At 42.4% G+C, this 24,179-nt stretch overlaps 1 protein-coding gene across 8 annotated transcripts in view; it reads right to left on the bottom strand.

Annotated features, from left to right (window-relative positions):
* The window catches only part of foxp1b (forkhead box P1b), a 146,242-nt gene that overhangs the window by 19,077 nt on the left and 102,986 nt on the right, over nucleotides 1-24,179 (bottom strand). For 6 of the 8 annotated variants that reach the window (XM_008279241.1, XM_008279243.1, XM_008279240.1 and 3 more), the window contains 4 exons: nucleotides 14,053-14,190; nucleotides 13,670-13,777; nucleotides 9,963-10,110; nucleotides 3,509-3,698 (listed from right to left, as the gene is read on the bottom strand). In XM_008279241.1, the coding sequence (XP_008277463.1) occupies nucleotides 3,509-3,698; nucleotides 9,963-10,110; nucleotides 13,670-13,777; nucleotides 14,053-14,190 (584 nt within the window). Of the gene's footprint in view, nucleotides 1-3,508; nucleotides 3,699-9,962; nucleotides 10,111-13,669; nucleotides 13,778-14,052; nucleotides 14,191-21,802; nucleotides 22,060-24,179 lie in introns of those variants that run through there. The other 2 variants (XM_008279247.1, XM_008279244.1) reach the window with 2 other exon arrangements.

Below are 24,179 nucleotides of genomic sequence, written 5' to 3' on the forward strand. Positions count from 1 at the left end.
TAATAGGAGAAGAGTGTAGTATTCATGGGGTTTTCTCCCATTTGAGAACATGTTCTGAGAAAAAAAAAAAAAAAAGAAAGAAGGAAAACCGATCAGCAGTTCCTCGTGCTGCGTTAAATTTGACTTGCACCCACGACAGGTCTGTCAGGATGTTATTATTGTCAGCCAGCCCGAGGGAAGAACACTCTAATGATCTTGTAACAGCGATGAGGAAAACCATGTCATCAGCTTCCTTTAGAGGAGAAGGAACATTAAAGTGCATATAGACCCGAACAGACAACGTGCGAACCTTCCAGGTGTTGCGCCGTGTTTATGTGCAGACAGACAGGAGCAACTGCACACAAAGATGATTTCGACAGCTGCAAGCCAGTTGTTTTCTAGCTCACTTATTTTGATGAGATGCTTTGGGCCATAAACAAGTCAAGATCTATGGCATCTGGTGCTGATGGACTCAATCTATCAGCAAAAAAAAAAAAAAAAAGGTGGCGAGATTGATGTCCACCATGCTAGGTCAAGTCTGGCCACAGTGTGTGAAGCAAGTCACAACACTCTCCCTCACTGTTGGTACTGATGTTAGCCCGTTCCCTTGTGTCCTCCTCCTCCACCACCTTCCCATCCACACCCGCTACCCTCCCCTCCTTAACTCTCCAGGCTGTACACTGGATCCTTTCCTTCCGTCTTCTCGGTGCCACAGCGTGCTTTACCCTAAATGATTTAATTATCATTTTTTTTCGCATGTAAGACAAATGAAAGGCAAGAGAGGGATGGGAGTGCTGTGCCAAATCTGATTATTTATCTCCTTAACAGATTGCTGTGTTACAGTCCCTGAGCTGTGGTTACTGATGTTGGGAAGTAAAGTGGGCCAAGCGCTTTGCAAGGATGCTCCCCCTTACAAAGCTGATGCAGCACTGTATTGGGAATTTGTGTCAGATACAGATCAGGCACATTTGATTTAAATAAGCGAATCATTGAATAAAGATGACCTGGCTCACAGGGGTATATCTCTATCTATGCATCACAACTCGCGGGCTGGGAAACAACACGGGCTGACATATTGAGTGACTCAGGATCTGGTCATATCAGGGATGTTATTCAGACAAACAGAAATCCCAGCTTGCCCTGGCAGAGTGTTCTTTGAAACAACTAAAAGCAGGAACACGTGCCTCATCTTCGGTGTGTCAAGCCGGCAGTGATTGAATTTCTCCTCCTTCCTTAAGACGGAAGTGCAAAGCCGGTGAGTGATTCCTGTGGATGCACTTAAGGTTTTAGTTGCAGGCGTCGTTGTGCCTGGGCAGATTTTATATGACACATGAAACTAACTACATGGTACTTAGGGCCTGCTGTAAACCAATCTGAAGCCAGTCGGGAAAACAGGCCCATCAGCAGAGAGGCTTGTTTCTGTTGCATGACAAAAGGACTTGCAAAACCGCATCAATTAAAAGTTCATTAAGTTCAGCACTGGGAGGATGAGTGGATGCTCTCTATTTACGCCCAGGCCGGCCCAGCCCATTATCTTCAACCTGATTATTCAAATCCCTGGATTATAACACAGACGTTTTCTCAGAGCCTTGCTTAGAATAATCATACTTAATAATATTTCATTTTTCTTCCCATGGAGTCTGATTAGAATTGAGTCTGCATCATCAAAAGAGAGGAATAATGCTCTTGATAGTTGTGCGATTTAAGTGTACCAAAATTAACAGAAGAAAGGATTATTGCTTGTGTGAATCTAAATTAGCATCATTCAGCGTTTAATAGGGAATGTTTTGTGTTCACTTTGTATCAGTCATCTTCCTTTGTAATTGCGCGTTTGAAACTCTGGGTTAGGTAATGCACTTCCTTGAACAGATGCGGTGGATGAGAATCACCTGCTTGGTTTTCTGACAGATCTAAGATACTGCGAGAATATTCAGACTGAGACTGCCTTCTTCACTTAAGCTTGTGTTAAACTGCTGCTGACATCTTCTTTAATCTCTGACAGTCAGCGCGAGGCAGAGGGGCTGCCAGCTCTTGCGTTATGTCTTCTCCGATGTTTCATGGAGCCCTCAGCTGAGGCTGGTTCTTGCCTTTTCCTGCCATCGATGCTCACCTTGTTTGCTCGCTTGCGACAATGTGTGATGGAGTGAGCGAGTCAATATCCTCCCCCTGCGATTTGTCAGTTAACTACACAAAAACCAGACATTCAGCCAGACGCTGGATGAAGGACTGGGAGCCTGTGGATACTGTCAACTGTGGGAACAACTAACGCCCATTTTTTTAAAAAATTTTCTCCACCGTGCTGGAAGATAACTTTGAAACAGTAAAGAGGATAAGTCTGTACAGGTAGCATGTCATGAATGTATTTAAAACCGATAGTGCTACTTGAAAAGAAATAGCTGCTTTCCATTTTCTATCTCTCCATCAGTGAATCATACCATATCCTCTTGGTGTCACTCAGATCCTCTCTACAACCCCCTGTGTCCCTTCCCACAAGCAGCCCCTCTTCACCTCCAAAAGCCTGCTGGTTTACTGTGCTAAACATGCTTTCATCGGCATTGCTTTCATAATGACGCGTAGGTTTTGATCACTGAAACATAAGTCAGATGTTATGCAGTGAGATCATGGTGCCTGGAGGCTCCTCACTAGCAGTTCAAAGATCAGGCTTTGGTGCAAGAAAACAAGCAAATGTGTAAGATGCCAAATTAATTCCTTCCTTAAAGACACGTACACACACACACATGTACACACACACACACACACACACACACACACATAGCTAAGAGAGCAGATGCCTTTCATAGATGATTCATCCTGGTTTTGAAAATATGATACACCCATGTTTGTTTTTTTTTCCTAGCGTATAATAGCTTGTTGTTCTTGTTAGGGTTTTTTGTTTTTTTTTTTTATTCCGAAACTGACAGCTTGATTGTGCATGTCCACATGTTCCCAGGATAGAAGGAAATGTTTCTCTTTATGAAAAGACACTTGTAATCTGAATGTTCTCAAGGAAGTGCAGCTTAATCACAGCTGCACTTCTCAACGTGCAGCCGCAGAAATGTGGGGTCAATACAATGATACTCTCATTAATAGCACGCTGATGCCATTTCCACTGCATGTGCATTTATCTAAATCCCTGTATTCCTTGCAGGTGTTCCTCTGAAATCCCCAGGTGCATCCAGCCACATGGAAAAAGTAACTGCTGGCCTTCATGAATACTTACAAACTATAAATTAATAGTGATTCGTGCAAATCTACGGGGACATCTCCATCAAATGAGGTCTTGTAAAAAATTCATCATTTCAATAAGAATATAAGGCACATGGGCCTTCAATTTTCTTTACACCGAGACACGGTGAAGACTGCTTAACATCAGCAATCACCAGAAATAAGGCTTTGAAAAGCATGATTGTATAAAGGCATTAGCTGCAATCATTTTAAGCATGTATGTCTCATTGTGAGGAAAAGTAAAAGTTGTAGGACGCATGCAAATAAAATAAAACTTAATCAAAATGTAGCATTTTAGACTCACCCTTCTCTCTTGTGACTCATGTACTGCCCGTTGGTGGAGGCGTGCTGGTTGAGGAGTGGGTTCTTTGGCGGTGCCGGGGAGGACAGGTCAAGGCCCCGGTGGCCGTTGTTGCTGCTATTGTTGTGCTCCTCCTTCACGTGAGCATTTGTCACCTCTTTCCACAGTTGTTGCAGCTCTGCTGGAATCATGCCTGAGACAAACAAATTGGATAATTAAATCAATTAACAGCTAATCCAACTCTCTTCTTCATCACTTAATTAAATCAAAGCGTCTGTAAACAAAGCCGAGTATTAATTAGAAAATATTCCACTACAGGGTAATGCACTGAGAGCTCCCCTCCTCCTCCTCTTCTCTCCGCCACCTCCTTCTCTCCCTCCCATTTTTCCTGTGATCTGAAGCGTGTTTGTATACACAAATCCCTGGCATTCACGCAAATTTCATGCCCAGAGTAAATAATTAACATCCAGACAAGGCATGAAATCTGAATAATCACCATCATTTTCTCCCAACAACAGAGATGTGCAGAACACACACAACAAAAAGTTTACAATAGCAACACTAGAAAACATCCCACCCCTGTCTCCTTGAGAAACAGGACCCTGGGGTAATATTCTCAAAAGCGCATTAATGTGCAAAATACTTAAAGCTCTGCACCGCCTCCAATTGACACAGAAGACTTAAACCTCATTTAACAAGTCAAGCACACTGCAGCTCACATAGCCCTTTGAAAAAAAAAATCCCTTGAAGACAGAAGACATTTTTTCTGTGTGCTGGAAACACATCTACAGAGCGCGTGTGCTTTTTCCGCCTATGAGTGACGGCAATCCCGACACTCAGGGCCAGACTCGGGATGAAGAAGGATAATGCTGTGTTTGTGCACCCCACTTTCCATGTCTCAGAGAAGAGAGCCTTTGTTGGCACACAATATATATATGTGTCCATCTATGGTGTGTCTGTTACCGTGCCGGAGAAGTCTGCTTTCGCTTGACACAAATGAGGATAAAGCTGATATGTAAAATAAGATTAAACCTCACGGGTGAGAATCTGCGGTTATGTGCATTTTTGGTCAAAGCACAGCGCATCTGGCTAAGCCTGATTTTAATAGCACGGAAAGATCTAATAGCAGAATGTGTGTGCATTTGCATTGGGGATTCAAATCTGTGCTTAAATAAGCCACATTTTTAAGCATGGTGAAAGAAGCCCTTGGATATGTGGTGAGTTTAACCACAGAGCAAATGGGCAAGACCACTCGTTTAACATTACAATTAATTAAATCCATTCTCAAAATGAGCACTGGCAAATGAAAGATGATTTGCACATGCTTATCTGCTTGGGTTTATATTCTCCGGATCCCCCCCCCCACTCCCTCCTCCTCCCTGTTTCTCATCACCAGCTCTATAGATACCAGAAGTGCTCCTTTCAAGCACCAGATTGTAATACATTGTGTGCAAAATGCTTAGTCTTAATTTATTCCTGTTGTGGAAAATAACTGTAAGGTGAAGATCTCAATACGATCAGCAAAAATATTTTTAATTTGATAAGCTACTAAAGATTTTAATTATGCTGGTAATGGAGAACATTGGCCTAATGAGGCGGAGGACTCCAGAGAGACGCAGGGGCTAAGAACTGTGAAATGAGTCTGATAGCATTGCTGTAAATTCACACTAGATCGTTTGCATATCAAAGAGCAGGAAATGATTGCAGGACAAATCAATAACCTTTCCACGTTCCAAGGAGCGTCTTTCCTCATTCGAATATTTCAACACACCCCGCTCTATTCTGTCTGCCTGTATTCTCCCTTATTCTCTTCAATGCCTTGATGTGCCCTAATCGAAGTGCACGTCCATGACAGGCTAAACATGCTTAATATTGCGGTCTGTGTTTTAGCATGCTAATCCACTGCTTGTTGATTTCCAGTTGCATTATCAAAGGATCCATTGTTGTTGTGATGGTATAAGGAGACTTTAGAGCAAAAGTTTATTTTTTGTATCATTTTTTTTTTACCCCCGTGATAGCTGGTTTAGAAGGGGAAGGTCACTGGTGATGCGAGTGTCCTGTGCTCCGACAGCGGGAACAATCATTTTCCCCCCACTTGGTGCCCGGTGACAGTGGGCGATGTATTTTTAGCCGATGTGCTTGACAGGGCAGCCCACACTGGCTCAATTACCCAGCAGTCCTGGTGACCCCAACACCACTGTTTACTCAGATGAAACCACAGCGGATAGACTGGCCTGATGAGAGAGGTAACGGAGTGGGACCAACCTGTCTCTTTCTGGATCTACTCTGTAGTTTTATTGCTCTCCGTTCGCCTCTTCCCCCCCCCCTCGGTAGTCCGATCTAACCCTAACCTCTTCAAACTCAACAACAGCTATGGCTCATGATTCCACATAAATGACAATAAAATACCATTACACAAATGTCTCAGCAGGTATTATATTTTGTGTTTGGACAAAATGCATTGAGTTTCTCTCCATCTGATTACTGTGGGACACATAATGACATTGATCTGTAAATCCTTTTTCTTGGGTCCCCAGTTTGTCCATCCTTTAAATGCCGGATTGGTTTATCTTTCCTCTTTCCATTTTTCAACACAACTATTCCACTCATTACGACTGGGAAATACGGACAAGCACTTTAAAAAATGTATGTTGTTGGGACACTTGATTGATCACCGGCCTCCCAACTCAATTTTACCTCTGCAGGTAGCTCTGGCACCGAGACAGGCCGAGCTCTTCAACCTTTTCCTGTCCTTGTCCCCCTGTACCCAGGTGACCATGTTCAAGCAAGCAGAAAGTTGATTTAAGGTTCATAATGACATCAGTTGCAGGCCATCATCCCCCCAAATAAAAAATGGCCCCCAGTGATCCGGGCTCTTTAAACCGCGCTGTTACTTCTCACACGCAGTCCCGGTGCCATGGGGGGACAGTGACATCGCTATTAGTTTATTGTTCCGTCAGACTGGGACCTTTACTGCACCCCTGTTTATGTTGCCGTAATCACTGGCCTGCTGATATGCACCCCTTAGGCCTGAAATATGTCCTGTCCTAATGCTGCAGGAACTATTACCAGTAGCCCACTGCTGGATGTATCAATCACTGACAGGTCAGCCGCATTACCCACTGCTGTCCCTGATGTGCTGCTGTTCTGTGAGCACTTCATGGCTCGCCACATTCTTTGCTTTCATATTACCGACAAATTTGTCTTGTCACTGTCCCACTGGCCTCTCTTAGACAGCTTAAATGATGTTGTGCAGCTATAAGAACTCACTCTCTTGCAGAGCAACCTCGGAGGGTGAGTGTCCATTTCAGCCAGGATGTGCACAAACACTGGCCACCTCTGTGACACAAACACACGCGTGTTGCAAAAACATGCAAACACACACACACACACACACGCAATACCTGAGCGATGTGAGCCCGAGCAACCACTGACTCACTTATCAGGTCAAGAGGACAGGCTTTTTGTGAGGCGGGTGAGGAGGAGGTGGTTGGATCAAATTTATATTTATGAGAGTTATATCCTCCCCAAACACATTGTTGTAATTTATAACAGATACCGTCTGGCCGCTTCCAAGACTTTGAACATTAATGTCAAAAGACTTCACGACAAGAGAAACAAATTATGCTCCAGATAATGTGAGCAGTTGTTTTTCACTCAAAACCCGCTATCTACAAGTTTATACTTAATTAGTGCTATCAATTTTCTGAAAAGCTAATTCAAATGCATTCCTTCAGTCCATCGTTTTGGCAGAACAATGAGTGTAATCTGTCTCAGCCAACAACGTGGCTGAGCAGAAGACTGATATAAAAACTGGAGTGTAAACTTGCATCGTGGCACCCACAACCACACCTGCCTTTCTTTAATTACTCTGTTACAGTGACCTATTACTTGAAAACCTTTTGTTGCTTTCATTGTCTCGGCACATGGGAAAATGGATACAGTGGATTGTGTGTGATAACAGTGGCCTTTTAAAAATAATTATATTAATATCTACATTTCAAAACGAAGGAAATAAAAATCATCAGTTAAAAAGTCATGGCAATTTACTGCCCCCAAGTTTGAATCCATAATCACCAGGACCCAAACAGAGCAGATCAACTCATCACTTCCGATGCAGTGCTAACTGCTAGCTGAATATTGCAGATTAGATCTGAGCACCATAGGCCTGGCCCGCTGATGCATGAAAGAGTTTAGTGATGTGGAAAACAGAAAGGTCATCAATAACTTCAAACAGTCAAGCAGAAAATGTGTAGAATAGGAAGACAAACTGGGGCCCTGAAGCACTAGCCTAAGTGTTGTAACAGCTGTCGGAGATACGGAGTTAAGCATCAGCGGACGGTAAGGGCAAACTAACCAGGTTTGACTGGTTATAATAAACCGAAACAATACAATAATTGCGTGTGAGGACATTTTGTTTCTCACCTTGATGTTTATCCCAACAACACCCTTGATAAATTACATTACTTTGTTAAGGGTAAAAAAATAAAGTTAACATTTGTATTTTATTTTTAAAACAATATAATCACTTGGAATAAAAAGCAAAATTGTCTCTCAGGATTCTTTGAGCATTTTTCAACTAAACTTGGTAATTAATGTTTTGTCATTTTGTTAAACTTCAGGAGAAAAAGCATGTGGTTTGAGACATGCAGACCTCCCTATCAGTGCAAGTAATAACTGTAAAAGCAATTTTAGTCGAATTAACCATGCAGCCCTAACAATGCATAAAAGTGTTACAAAAAAATTGAAAAGGGACTGCAAAAAGGATAAAACTCCGTACACCCACTCTCTTGACAAGATGAGATGCCTCAGAGGTATTTGATGATGACACAGAATAAACAGGATGTTCTGAGCCTGTTGTGAAATCTATCAAAAGTACAGTACCTAGCCATATCACTCATATAATGCTTTACTCAAGGGGTGTGTGAGTGTTTGCCAGACATCTGACACAGAGCAATTCAGCAAAGCACACTCACAACACAGCAGTGCCCCACGCCTGTGCCCATGGCAATCGTCTGCAAGCGGATGAGTGATTCCATACCCAGTCCAAACAATAACAGCACTGTACAAACTGTGTTTGTGTTTGCCTATTACCTAAGCACCCCCCTAAACCCTCCCGTTTTTATCTTGTTATTTCAAAACTGTTTGTCTTAGCTGCGAATGAATAGTCGATGTCATGTTCTAAAACCCTCATGACGACGTCTTTGTCACAAGACGGCCGCTCCTTAGCAAAACATTAAAGAATAAATAAAGAAATAAACTTCTTGGCCAAACAACAAGTATTGACTCCCTATCAAGAAACAGGCGGTTTCACAATGACAAGTTCACTGGCAGTTTACGAACAATAGATCCAGTGTTCCTCCAGGCTGAAGGAGACTGCCACCAGGATGCCAATCACAGACACAGGACAATGAGTTGAAGGGCAAAATGTGGATCCTCATTTCTGAACAGTGGGATATGTTACTTTGGTGGTTTTGGGATGGTATTAAACAAAGTGTAGCGTGCCAAAATCAAAGTGCAATGACAGCAGACTGGCCTGGACTAAATGTGTAAGACATCGTTTAGTAAAATAAACAAGTGTTTTTTGAAGATTTACAGAGGGTGTGTCCTGAGCCAGTGAAGCCATGCGGTCATATATTTGTGACACATTGTTCACTTTGGTAAAGCAAATTTGTACACGTACTGTAGCAGGTGAACAACAGTGGCAGGTCAAACCGCTCTGAGTATACAGTGATACACCTACACAAGCTGCACTATTAAAATAGATTCCTTTAAAAATTATATGTTGTTGTTTGTTTGTTTTTAATTCTACAACACAACAGTGCTGCATTATATTCAGTCAAAGTAATCTCATTAATACTTTAGGTTGTTCTTATACTATGCACTCATGCAGCAAGCAACTTGATTATTTTATAGTCTAACTGTATAGTTTATGCACTAAGATCAATACAGAAAATCCACAAAAACATTTAAATAAAATAAAAACTGCTTTAGCTTTATTAGCAGGTGTCACTGTACCTTTGACAAATTACAATCCTACAACTGAATACTTATTCTGGCTATGTACTTGAATATTTTTTAGTAGAGTTATCGTAGTTTTAAATACACAGTCACAAGCTATGTTTAGGTAACAACTGCTATTATGACTGCCAAGTATTTTCAAACCCAAGACCAAGATCATCCAATGCATCAATAAACAGATGCAATAGGATAAACCTAATCTCCACTGTTTTGTCTCATAAGACATCCCAGAACCCCTTAAATATTTACTCAACAGTGGGCCAAATCTTCCTCTGCAAACACATTTTAGCACTTGCAAATGTATGAGTGAAAAGAGTCAGCTCATGCCCAGACAGTTTTGTTGCCGTGTTTTGTTATGACAAAACGCTTCTATTGAGCAATAGTGTACTGATGCACAAAAGATGTGAAGCGCCGAGGGCTGATGCGAGGTACTGACCCTGAGTGAGGGAGTGCAGCGGCAGGCCGGTCTGTCCGGGCTGGATGGTGAGCAGCCCTTGCCTCTGAAGGTTGAGCAGGTGCTGCTGCTGGACCTGCTGGACCTGCAGGAGCTGCTGCTGGAAGGCCAACTGCTGTGCTGACACCTGCTGCTGGCACGCAAAGACACAAAGATAGAGAGGCACACCATCAGCAAACACACACATGTTGTATATAGAGAGCAGTGAGAACTTGCAAATCTGATTTCTAGGTTTGTACATTAGCAGATTTGAGCACACCGCTTAAGAAAAACATTTCAAGTTCAAGGCCACGGAGTTCATAGTTAGGGCTGTAAAATGTAACACATTAGAACAACATGTTCATTCATAAAAAACAAGGTTAATGGATTTTGCATGTGCGAACACACAACACAGGAGTGTAACTTTCATAAATTTTGCCTTTGCTGTGGGTTAGTCTGGGCCCACTTAAGACAGGTACACTATACATCTCTCTCTCCCTTAATTAACGAGGAGTCGGGAGGCAAATGACAAACAATGAAACAACATAGTTAATCATTCATAATAAGAGCCACAGGAATTTAATTACAGCCATTCATAATTCAGCAAACAACGTGTGACTAAATCAAAGTGCTTAATAACCACCCTAGCAACTCTCACAACTCTCCCAGGCATGGCGCTGAGCTCAGGGATACATTCTTCCCCCAACCAGCGCAGCAAGCTGTGTTCAATCACATGCTGTGGACTGACTGAGAGATAGCTGTTATGTTGATCTCACTGTGCTACGGCTGTTTTATCAAGAAACATTTAATGAAACACCGGTGTGTCTTCAATGATTTTGGGGTCGGGGGGGGGGGAGATTTTGGCTCTGAAAAGTGAAACGTGTGAACTTCGAAGGGCCGAAAAAGTGATAGGAGAGCGCAGAAGAAAATTGAAAGGGGAAAAAAAAGACAGAATAATAAATAGAAGGAAATTATCTAATATCCCCAATCTCCTATGAGTCAAAACAAATCAGAGATTCAGATAACAGGGGCACAGAGAAAGAGAGATGACTTTTAACCCTTTAATCAATCCCTGTTTTCAATAAATACACAGTTAAGTTAAAAAAAAAAAAACACACACACACACACATCTGTTTTCACCAATTAAACAAGATCTATTGGGACACCTTCTATATTTTCTAACAGATAAGGACAAAAGAGGCATTTTTGAGATTCAACAGGATACAAGGTCTGTTTATGAGTACACAAGGCCAGTTGTCAAGCGGGTGGGAGGAGAGGAGGGGGCACTAAAAGCAGTGCCGGGGCTGCCAAGCTGTGCACCGCACCCTTTTACCAAACACAGGATATACCACTTTGTTTACTTCTCACAATTGAGTGCATACAAAAAAGGTCTCAGTGCAACACGGCAGTCAGGTCACTTGCTGGCGGCTCTGAAACCACTGAAACAGCCAGATAAAACGGGTCCCCTCCGCCCACCCCTGTTCGGCTTGTCAAAAGGGTCTAGAAGCCTTCCTTTCCCTTCCTCTACCTCCCCTCCTGCCCCACACCCAGCCTGCTGCTCCTGCACTGGCTGACTAAAAATAAAGCTCTGTGCAGCGCTGGTCTATTAGAGCAAGCGAGGTCGTCTCATTGGATCAATCAGGGGAAGAAGGCACTTTGACAGTGGTAGTGGAGGGTCATAATTGAAGAGTAACCACATTCATTCACCGGCTCATGTGTGATCTAACCCAAAATGAGAGGCGGAAATGTGAGAGAGAGAGAGAGAAAAAGAGACACGATAAGAGATCTTGCAGGGGCTTCAGTGAAATTCAGGATGCAGGTGGCCTGTGATCTTCTCTGATCTGTCCTGTTTATGAAAGATGGTTGCTTCTTTTTTCCTCTTCTATCAGTGTGAGAGAAGTTTCTCATGTCTTTAGTGGCTCTCTGTTCACCAGCTCCTCCCTGACAGCCCGGGATAAAGATAATACTGCTACGGGGGTGGGAGTTCACAAGGAACAATGTCTTTCATCAAAACGCTAAATAAATAGAGGATGGCTTTTCAGAAAGAAAAAAAAAAAAGGGAAAAAGAAAAAAAAAAAAAAAGGAAGAAAGAAAATCGAGTACTGCAAATGAATTTAACTCTCTCCCCTTCACATTTTTTTCTTCTGGTTCCATCAGCTGACAGCAGCTCCTGTGCACTCTCAGCATGCAGACACATTAAAAACCCCAGACCCAATAGACCAAATAAGAGGTTAACAAGAAGTGGCACGAGGGAGAGAAAAATACAGTCCCTGACAAATGATAAAGAGTGGCACTGGCAGGCCTTTATTGTCAAGCTTCAAATATAAAGTTAAAGATCTTTGAAAAACTAAATTTTGATGTCTTTAAAATAAAAGAGGCACAAAGCAGCAACAGGGGGTTATTGTCTGGCAGCCACAGGGGAGTCACTGCATAATTCTTATTCTGTCTTTTGATGGCTGCTAGAAATGCGACTGAAAAAGAGAGAGAGCGATGGGAAGAGAAAGAAAACATCGGCAGAGGGGGAGAGCCTCTCGAGGCTGCATCCATTTCCTGTGATCATACATAATATGCTTCAAAAGTAGTTTTTTCTTTTATTCTCATGCTCCATTCAACTGATCAATTGCACCTCCTTGTCTCCCCCCCACCCCCCTCCTCACCTCCCCCCCCTCTTTTCTCCCTTGCTCCTCTAGTGTTTACATCAGATGCGACTTGGTGACAGGCCCTATCTGAGGCCGAGGAGCTCTGCTGTCATGTTGATTTATGGGAGCATCACGCCACAACTTGTCCAAACTGAAGCCCGCAGTTCATTAATTAGGGAGCTACGACTTTGAAGTTGGAGCTTCGACAAGCACACGAACGGGTGTGAGCGTGAGCATGCGTGGACGGGTGTGTGTCTGCTTTTAACATTGGGCTTAATTCTCTGTGCTTCCTTTACTCTCCAAACATGGAACTCAACGGGGACGAGAGCAAAAAAAAAATTCCCAGATTGTCTTTGAACTTCTTCTGACCGCACAATAATAATTTGCTTTGTCCACAGTGATGCCTGTATCCGCCTGTCATTAACACGCATTAAGCCGCTGCCTATGAGCAAGCCCTGCCGTACTATGGGGAGCGAAGGAGGGAAAGCAAAAAAGAAAAATGGTGAAAAAAAAAAAAAAAAAACTCAACACGGGCAACAAAGCTGGGAGCGCTCTCTGCACTGATATCTCACAATTACATGCCTTCTCTTCCTCTGCCATTTCCATGTTAATTACAGAGAAAAGCCTCTCAGATTTATATGCTCCGTGTTTCTGCCTTTCTCCCTTCTGCCTTTCATTATGTCCTACACAAGGCTCACAGGAACGGTCATCTCTTTGTTGCGCAGGACACTTGTTTACTTGAGAAGAAAAAAAAAAAAATCTAGAACAATGGACTGAGTCTCTGGCTCTGTAAAACATTACACATTTAATGTGAAGACAGGTCCAGAAAAAGAGATGCTGTAGTCTTAGCGCAGTATCAGTCAGTTGCTACCATTTATCCACCAAGTCTGACATGCTAATCAGAAGCATGAGTGCACTTGATTCTCTTCCCCCCCCAACCCACCCACCCCAGTCTCTGCTTTAACCACAGTCTGAAAGCAGATGGAGTTGAGGGAGGGAGCACACATGCCTTCCATGCTCTGTCTGGCCAATGTTTGGTAATGGCAGGCGATTGGAGTGATGTCAGCCTACCTCTTTACTCTGCTTGCTGCCTGCATGTTGCTGCTGTTGCTGCTGCTGCTGTAGGAGCTGGAGGTGGAGCTGTTCCTGCTGCTTTTTGTAGAATTCTTGGAGTTGCTGCTGCAGAAAAGACAGGAAGGCGACATATGAGTCAAAGTCTGTCAGTCACATAAACTCAGCAGTGGGTTTTGTGAGAATTTTCAATACTTTGAGGAATGTAGTCTTTGAGGCTTAGAAAAGTGAGAAGAATAGCAGTTCAAAGTGAATTTATCTTTGTGAAACATAGTCTATGCATAAGAAGATTTTCATTTCAAACTGAGACATTCTCCATTTGAAACGTGATGGCCTCGTCCTGAAAAAAGATTTTCATGACATGACTGCCGTTTGTACATTACCTGCTGTAACATGAGGGCCTGTTGCTGCTGGAGAAGAACCTGGAGCTGCTGAGGGCTCAGGACTTGCTGCTGAAGGATCTGCTGCATCTGCTGTGGAGTTATCACTTGAGGCGTCATCATAGCCACTGACACTGGAACCTGCACAAACACATGACAAGCAGATAGTTGTCAAACAAACATTGTCCACAAGTGCATAAATACATAATAATACTGTGTAAGGTCTTGACCTTAACATGTAAAGAGCCCTGAGAGGACACATGTTATAATTTGGCAAAATATGAATAAAGCTGAATTGATTTGATTGAAAAAAAAAAAAAAAAGCCAGAACAGAATAATGCAGGAAACAAAACACAATCTATTCTTTATTCTATACTCTTGCTTTTTGTTACAAATGAGATAAAACATAATAGAAAATAGAAAAATTAGTTTTAAACAAAATGCTAATGCCATGCAAGAGATGAACGCTGCATAACAAATAGATTAATTAATACAAAATACTTTAAAAAGCCAATTAGTTTTGACTGGATTCTGGGAAATCGTCTTGGAGTCATCATAAGTGTCATCTTGAAGTGTTACAATCTGCACAAGGCCTCCAGCAAACACACAAACAAACACATCTCGACCCCGCTAACCATTATGACACCACAACAGACTGAGAGGGGCTAAAGGACACAAGACAGCCGGGCGCGGATCGTGCCTATAAGTACATGCCCGTGCATCCACCTCAGCTGCCATCCTTCGACCTTCCCCTCTCAAACGCGCAAAACGCCTCGACACCATCCGATAGGATCTGCATCTGCTGCGATGCTTCTCGGAGCTCGCCGTTTGTACAACGTGGCAAATATGTCATACCTGAGGACGTGAAAGATAGCCTCAAAAACGCTGCGGTTCACTCATCGCACACGCACGACATGTCATGTGAGAACATTTCATTAGAGACGCTGTCAACAGCGATCTATTATTGTGAAGATATAGAGTGCCTGGAGGAGGAGCCACGGTGAAGAACACACAGGCCTCTAACTAACTCCCTGTAGAAAGGTGTGAGTGCACGACTCCTCAAAACAAGTGATTTGTTGTGACACTGAAAGAGCCCCCACAGTTGTCAGGGTGCCTTAATTGCTCTGGCGACACAGGGGACTTGGAGTGCGTCTGGATGCTGCCACTCACTGCTATGATGTGCAATACCATTAAAAGCTCCTTTCCTTGACATTTGGATGACAAACAGCAACTAAGATGTGCTTGATACGGCTGCGTCTTTCGCAAATTGTTACCATGTTGTGGTGATGGTTCTGCTGTGTGTGTGCAAGAATACATTAGTATGTATGTGCATAAGTGAGTGTAAAATGTCTCTCAGCCTGATGTCAGAAGCTGATAGAGCAGACATAACTGGTGACAGTCTGTCTTCACCAAGGTTACCCAAATTGTGTGGCTACCTCATAGCTAATGACACCCCTTTGAATTTTTCATGCTTTTCTGAATGTAATTTAGCTGTTTAAAATCTCATCCGGTAACTAAGGGGCTTTTCTTGTCACACACCGTGCATGCATATCACCTTATTCATTCTCCCCATTGTAGCATAAAACAAAAACAAAGCACTGCCATAATGAACAGCCTGTACTGAAAATTCGGAGGAAAGGGCAGCGATGTCAAATAGGACGGACCAGTTTAGATGCTCTCTGTTAACTTTATTGAGCAGTGCCAGACTACACTGGGCTGTGTTCGTCCGGCCCCAAGAGAATGAAGGAGGCTCAGCCCCACCCAGGACTAACACACACTCCACATTTCTCATTTCCAGCACCAGGCAAAGGGGTGCGAGGAGGAAAATGCAATATTAATTCCCCCCTGTATTATGTCTTAATATGCAGTTCATCTTGACTTTTGCACATGACTTGTCCTGTCATTTGCATAGCCCTGGCCTCCCATTTCCTAATTTCACAGTCATTATCCACTGAAGTCCTTTTTTGTGGGCATCACTAATTTTGATGAAATATTTTGAAGGTCAACCAGGCAGCCTCGTCTTGCTGACATGCAAGCACCATACATGATGTGATATACAGTGCATGTCTAAACATGACATTTACCCCCTCCCGTGCGCACACACACACAGGATAAATAATAACGCCTGTTTTTTGAAGCTCTACTTTTACCGCGTGCATTAAAAGTCTACTCCGTATTTGTCATGCTCTATTTTTTTACCAGCGTGGAAAAGCTGTAAATTTAGTCTTATTTTCAAATGTATAATCATTTTGTCATGCCTTATTACACAGCGTGATGTGAAAAAAGAGAGAGCAAACTTAAACTTAACACAGAGGTTTTACACACTTAACCAGATCTCAATAGCTGTCAATTTCATTACAAATTACACCGAGATTTCCTTCACTGTAACTGTCTTAATTCTTTAAACCTGAGGTGTATATCTCATCATGGTTTCACACTTTGCTTTGAGTGTCTGGCTCGCAGTAACTACAGTTAGAGCAGCTTCCTCTGTGCACAGCCCCAGCAAGAGGCTATTACAGACCCCCATTTTATTACCCATTACTACTGAGGTCATTAGCAGCAAGAGGGATTGTATGCTTCTTAACCTATTGATCAATGTAACTACTACCATTTAATCCTGTGCTGAAGGAGTGAAAATCTGCCCAAGACTGGGTCCTATTGAGTGGAAGGGCGGGAGAAGCACTTTAACTGAAAAATATTGCCTTGGCCGCTGTATCATGCCCATTTAACGCAAACACAGGACGCCAGTCGCCATTTAGAGCACTCCCATATGGTGCACTCCCTTATCTCTTGGATAACATCATGACTCCAGATGATCCACAAAAATATATCACCATCTAAAGATAGTCTAAAAGGAGACTCGTACTGGGCTAATAACTGGAGGGATCCACTGAGCCCAGCTCTAATCTACTACACCAATATGAGGGTGTGAAAAAGAGGACATTCTGAGGATGCCAGAAATAGCTGACGTTTATGAATTTCACAAAGGTGTGGTGCTCTCCAGGTGCCTCCCATACATAAACATTCAAACCTGGAACATTCTCACACAGCTGCAGAGTGACTGGAGGCAATATACTGTACCAGCACAGGCCTGCTGGCCAAACACACACACACACTCACAGACAAACACACACACACACACACAAATCTAAACTGTGGCATGTTAACTGCCACAAGTACATACAGGCACATGTGCAGCCCATAACACACTGTATATGAAGAGCAAAACCACGTTTTCCGTATAGAGCATAAAAAGATACCCACACTTTATATTCGGATCAAAGAACAAAAAATTCTGAAATATAAAATCAAACATTATTAATTTTTAACAGGATTAATTGGGAAAAAAAATGTTTTGTGTGTTTTTCCAATTTAAAACAACAACAAAACATTGTTAAAAATATTCCTTTTGTTCTCTGCACCGCCTCTGACCGTGCACCAACATGCAGCACAGAAAGCATTTATCATTAAAGGACACCTACAGTAGGCCAACTTCTCTTTGTGCATTGCTAAGAGAAAAAAAAAAGTGCAAAATATGACAATCTAATGAGGGAACACACACCGCAGATCTGAATATGTTCAAAAGTCACTGATTCAGAGTTAATGAAGATGCTCCCTGCGCACCCCCCTCCTATCACAAGTCAGAGGTCAAAGCCTGGTGAAAAGGAGTAGGGTGAACGAGGCTGTACGATAGCCCCCTTTTTTCCCCGCACCGAGGCAATTAAGAGGAACAGGAAAGAGGGACAAGGGGGTGAATGTCAGTGAGACCGGTAAAGACGTTTCACTGGCCGCAAAGGTGCAGCTCGGCTAAAAGAGAAAAGGGCAGAAAAAAAAAAAAGAGAAGAGAATTATCAAATTTTCATTTGCGCTCCCTGGGGTCATCTTGTTTTGTGGGGGCATCAAATGGAATGGAGAAGTAAAAAGAAATAACAAGCCCTAGAGAAATCACAGAGTCTAGTCCGTTTGATGCTGTTGTTTTACCTTGGCCTGCTGTGGTGAAAGGAAACAACTTCCCATCCTCACTATGATCTCCTGCATGAAAATGTCACCAAAATGAGGATTTCACGGGAGCTATTGTACTTAAGTGATGTGTGAACATAATTAGTCGTCGACAAGACTGGAAAGACTAATTCCATATTACCCATTCAGGTTGATTGAAATCTCTGAGGTGGAGAGCATTTATTTCCCTCTAAAAAAAACAGACAGTGTTTTCACAGTAATAGCTTTTTCCCCCCTAGTAATAATAATGATAATAATATTAATATTATCTAGATGTATAAATTATATGCAATCCTGTGTAATTATATGTTTGAAAACAACACAATGCAGAGTATTCACTAAAACTACAAAATTTAAAAGGCAAGACACAACTACCAAACCATCCATATGTTAAGAGCGCCACAATTCCTTTCTCGTCATCCACAATCAAGCTGTTTTAAAAATATTTACAGCTCAGATAAACAGGATAATCACAGCCACATTTTGTCTCCGATTTGACGTACACTTTATATTCTAGATTTGGGGTGCAGGGGGTGTGAGGGGGGGGACGGGACTCAAATTATTTGCAGCAACTGTAAAAACAAAAGTTAAGATTGCATTTTAATTAACTGGTGGACTACAAACAAACAGGTTTTCGCCGGAGCTCGACCCAGTGTTGGGTTTAAACAAACAAACTGCACGGCGAAGTGAGCGAGCTCTCACCCCAACAATAACAGCTGAGCTGCGACCTGAGCGCTGTTTCCCACACTGGAGGCAGAAACCACTGCAGGTGACCACTGCAGAGGGAAAAGCACACAGGGCATCCTCGCTCTTCTCCCTCAAACACACACACACACTCTCTCACTCACACACACTCTCTCACACACACACACCATCCTCTGCATCATCTAAATTTAATATTTGTATTTCAAAAAATGTATTTGCAATTTTATTCAACCAATATACCAACAACCAGTTATTTGTTAAAAATAAATATTAATGATAATAGTAGATAAAATATGCTGGTGCAGTTATATATTTTAGTTGTGTCTTTTGTTTAAAAAAAGAAAAAAAAAAAAAAGCGACATTACCGTTCTTACAAGACAGTGCCTCGTACATTTTGACGTGTGACTCAATGTCCTCTCACTCTTTTTGACCTTTCAAGCCACACCTCCAAGTACGTATTTCACAAGGCGTTTGAGTTCTGAAACCTGCCTTAGAAATTCACTGTGACTACTATCCCACACACGAGTGTTCGCTGCTTTCACCTTTCCCAGAAACGTCTTACGATCACTGTCGTGTAAACTGTGTGCCCGTGATCTATAGTTCACCAGCCCCACACGGTTACGCAACGCTGAACGTTTTCAGATGCATTATTTGAGTCAGTTGAGATTTAATTAAGATCACAGCCTCTAAAATCCCTTTCAAATGAAACTGTAGTCAAAAGACAATGGCTGACACATCCTCATACAGATTGTTTCTATTCTTTGCACACCAGCAACGCAAAGCTAATCCTTGTTTCCATGACGGCAGACAAGAGGGACACAAATTATGTTGCTTCTTGACACTCTTAATGTTGTTGTGTTATGTGATTCATATAAAGTGTACAGCCATTTAATTAAATCATGTAAAAAATATCCAGTGTCAGCAGCAGGTTTGCAGCATTAACCAAAAATCAGGAGATGCAAAACAAGTTTTTGTCCACATGCATCCCTTATAAATCCACCTTTATTTTGCAGGTCTGACATGCCAAAACCCTCACGTGTTTTAATGTTTTAAAAATATATAGGTTGTGACCGAGATGAGTGTTGAAGAAGACCTTCCGCCATAAAACTCTCTACACCGTGCAATCTCATCATTATCCTACCATCTCAACCTTTGGAAACACATGGCATCTCAAGTGTAGAGTTAATCTTCCTATTTGAAACAGAGACGCACATACTCCAAGCAGTAATGACCCTTAAAAAAAACGAATGTAAGCCTTTTTCAAGTAAAAACATGTTTTAGTCGGGGAAAGTCAGGAAATAACAGCAGAGAGCAGCTGGTGGCTCACTATATCACTGCTAAACTATTCCCCCGTCTCTCCTCTCTGTCTTGCCTGCCTGCTCCAGTACAAAGCAAAGACCATCCCTGTAAAGGATATCCCAGCGAGCCGTGGGGCTCTGCAGGCTACCCCCTGTGCCCCCCTCTCCGGGTACACAGCTAATATCTGGTTGCCTATGTCATGGTTTAGAAATGACAGGTGCTGGCAGCCCCTCGCCTTGACAGGCCACTGCACAAATAACGCCCCTGCCTGAAAGGGCTAATGCACTACTAATGAACAATAAATCAACTTTGATTACAAACTGTCAACCCAATCAGCTCGCACTCCAGCTCTCCCAAACTGCGAGTCTCGGCTGCACAGCTGCACGGCATTACGGTGAACACTGCCCTGTTTAGGCTTCGCTCTCCTCCTCCTCCTCCTCAACCATCTGATAATCTCCACTGTTCTCCTCCATCTCTCCTATCGTTCAGGCACACACTTTCTTAGCACTGATGCAAGGAGCTGAAACATTGCATCCAAAAAAGTTTGGGCTAAATAGCGAGTGTAAACAGCAAAAAACAAAAACAACGCTCTGAAAAAGTGATTTTTTTTAATATAGTTGCACGAGTGTATTACTTAAATTATAGCAGTAACAATACTTAGTCATTAAACAACAGCAAGTCAATAAATGTCTTCTGCATAAAACCTCAAAGCTGTCAAACAGCACTCAAACTTGACAGCAAAAAAAAAAAAAAAGCAGCAAAATGACCACAACTTTCCCTCTTAAATGTACTCTGAAATCCCTTTGTTGCAAGTACAGACACACGCAGGCACATACCGACATTCACACACTCTAACTTTTCAGAAAGATGTGAGCGATGACATTTGGAGTGACAGCGTGTCTCCAACGTGGTTTGTGGTGACGGTGTCAAATATAGAGCTGTGCCAGCCTCTGTCTTAATTCACTGTGACACCATGAGGAGAGTGAGGATTAGTCCAGGCCATAGCCTGAGAGCAAGAAAAGTCTGACCAGCACTCATTAACTCAGAAGAACAAATCGTCACAAAACACACCACCAGCAAATCCTAATGTGGAGCAAAAAAATAAAAAAATGACCGGCTTTCTAACTATTTAAATGCTTTTTCCGGGGAATATTTTTTAACGAGAACAAATGTCTCCTAAGAAAAACATCAAGGTAAAAGAGAAGGCAAACCTGTCTCCTGTTTTTCCAAGAACTTTTCTTAATTCAAACAGCACACAGTACAGTACCATATCCTGCTGAACTGGTTAGCTCACTATCAGCAAAGTAAACAAAACTAACCAAACACTGTAAAATGGCAGTTAGAAACTTAATATAGAAATAGTTCGGCGAAGTAAATGAAGCTGCTTGCATTAACTAAAAGTGACAACAGCACAGCACACAGATAAACAAGAGGCACTTAATCCATGCTGCCTTGTTTTGAAATCCAGATGCAGCAAATCTAATGTGCAATAATATCTGCTTCCGTGTCTATTCCCCTTATCAGAACAAGCCTGTAAACTGTCAGAGTCTCAACGACAAAGTAAACCCTGGATAACTGCTCTTCTCGCAGAAACTGCACGACAGAATTAACCAATTACAATGATAGAACATCAACGATAGACAGACAATAAACCTCCTTTTCTCTTTTTCCCTGGTCAAATTAAATTGTCAAGTTTTTTTTTTACACAAGAAAGCTGGCAAAATCACAGAAATCAATCATATTGACAAACCTGACAAACTCCATTTAGCTGGCAGGGTAAACAGAGTGCCGGGCCACGCGGTGTGGAGTGAAGCAGAGCGGAGAGCACAGCGGCGAGGGGAAGAGAGAGAGAGAGAGTGAGCGAGGGAGAAAGCGAGGTAGAGGCACACAGGCTGGCAGACAGGGAGGCTGAGAACAAGCGCTGCTGTGCTGTGGAGTCTCCAACCTTCCTCAGGATACAGACAGATTGCACGCGCAAGGTTGCTCCCTGGCTGACAAGATACAAAACTATCCAATCAACCACGCCCTTCTCCACCAATCACAACCAGCCCTCTAAACATAATCAATTCAAATGGGGCCACACAATAGGGAGCCGCGGGCTGGGCTGCAGGTGAAACTGTGCCTTTGTGTGGGGGCCCCTTTAAAAAAAAAAGGCACAGTTGACGGCTGTTAACCCTTTGACCCCTGCCGGGACTCCGGCCGTGCTATTGAAACAATGGGAGCTTAAAGAAAAGAGGCCCTTTAATTAAACAACAGATAAGTAAACACAGCTATCCAGCGGAAAGAAAGAAAACTGGCCAAGCTATCAGATCCTTTATTGTTCTGCTAAATGGAATTGTTTACAGTGCCCGAACAAAGACGCAACTCATTTTACATTCTGAAAACAACAAATGCACAAACAATTCAGGCGCTTTGTAGTTGTTTGGGCTCTTTCTTCCTTTTAAATTTCCCAAGAGCTAATTCCACATGTATTTTATTTGCGAGAAAAATAATGTATTTATAGGAACAGTTTGTATTGGCTTTTTTATTCTCTCCAGTAATTGGAATACTGTTTGTACTTACACTAAACCATGCAACTAGTTGCAATATACAAAAAAAAAACCTGTTTAAGTGCATTCAGTCCTGAAATTAACCACAGCAGTTTAAAGTTTTTTTAAACACTTATCCTACAATTTGGCCTCAGACAAGCTAAAAACACTTACATTAACAGCTAACATTACACTAGCTACCAGGCAATCCATCCAACTCCATCCCAATGAGAGCAATTAGCTGTCATGATATCATCACACTCTTTAACACCCATGTGCACTCAGTGAGGGGAAAAGACAGGAGAGAAAAACAGGGCCCTGCCACCTACTGGAGATCTTACTGAACTCACCAGGAGAGACAGAAAAGCAGGAGGAAAACTGGAGCTCTACACAATGTGTATATTTTTATTTTCCCACTGAACAAATCTAACCTTTAGCCACCTTATTGTTACATTTATCTGCATTTCATTCTATTGTGCATCTGAGCGTTAAAAACACGGAGCAAGGTGCTAATCAGTCCTACTTTTAGTAATAACAATAAAATCAGGTTCACTAAGTTGTGCAAGTGACTTAACAAAGAATTAGAGGAAAGGCATGAGGCAAGATTAACACCTCACTTTGTTAATTATCATGACAATAAACACAGAGCTGAATAACACAGCTCTAAAACACAGCTCATATCAACAGCTATAAACCCTTGGCCAAGGATGAAGGAATGTTCATGGGATGCATTCCAGTCCGCAAACACACTGGTAAAATAAACAGAGCGCCTGCATAACAAGCCACTGCTCTCATCTGCTAATAACTAACAATGAGCTCTGCTAAGCTGGCCTGACCTATATAAATTATTGACTGGGACACCTCAAGTGTCAAAAGTGACAATTCCAATACATATCATAGTGAATAATTAAGTGGAAGAAAAGGGGCTTTTATTTTCTATCTGACACCCTCAAGACGGCTCACACAAAAAGACAGTGACATGCAGGCATGTGCTTACAACGACATGCACGCACTCGACACACACGCACACACACAAACACACACACATGCACAAAGTGGTTTAGGCTATGGCCACACTCTTCTCCCCCGGCACTCTCCCTGGGGTGGCATGTCGGCGTATTCTCAATAAAACACCTTCTTAGCAGTAATAGGCCACTGTTCTCATTTCAACGCTCCCAAAGGCCTCATGATAAATTTAGCAGACACACAGTTCAAGCTTCTCCTCTCACACACTGTCTTTCTAATCCATTGCCTCTGTGCCTGCGCTATGTAAAATAATTACACATATGTGTCGATGTGATACACACGCTGTATAGATTTTTTTTTTTTTCCTTTGCGTTCCTGCGCACAGAGAAACATCAATATCCTTGAGCCTTGAACCGGCGTCCCTTGTGATAGTTTACAGAGAGTACTGAGCGATTGTATTCATGACAGAGTGGATGACATTATAAAATACTCCCATTTCCTGCTTGAGTTAGAGTGAAAGTATGAGTTAATGTCTGGTCTGGCCTGGGCTCTGCTAAAGATAACGACTCGGCTCCAATTACAAAGCCTTCCCAAAACACTAACGCAGCCAGTGAATAAGCTGCGCTGGCATGC

Source organism: Stegastes partitus, unplaced genomic scaffold (assembly GCF_000690725.1).
Source record: "Stegastes partitus isolate 25-593 unplaced genomic scaffold, Stegastes_partitus-1.0.2 Scaffold150, whole genome shotgun sequence".
NCBI classification, from domain to species: Eukaryota; Metazoa; Chordata; class Actinopteri; family Pomacentridae; genus Stegastes; species Stegastes partitus.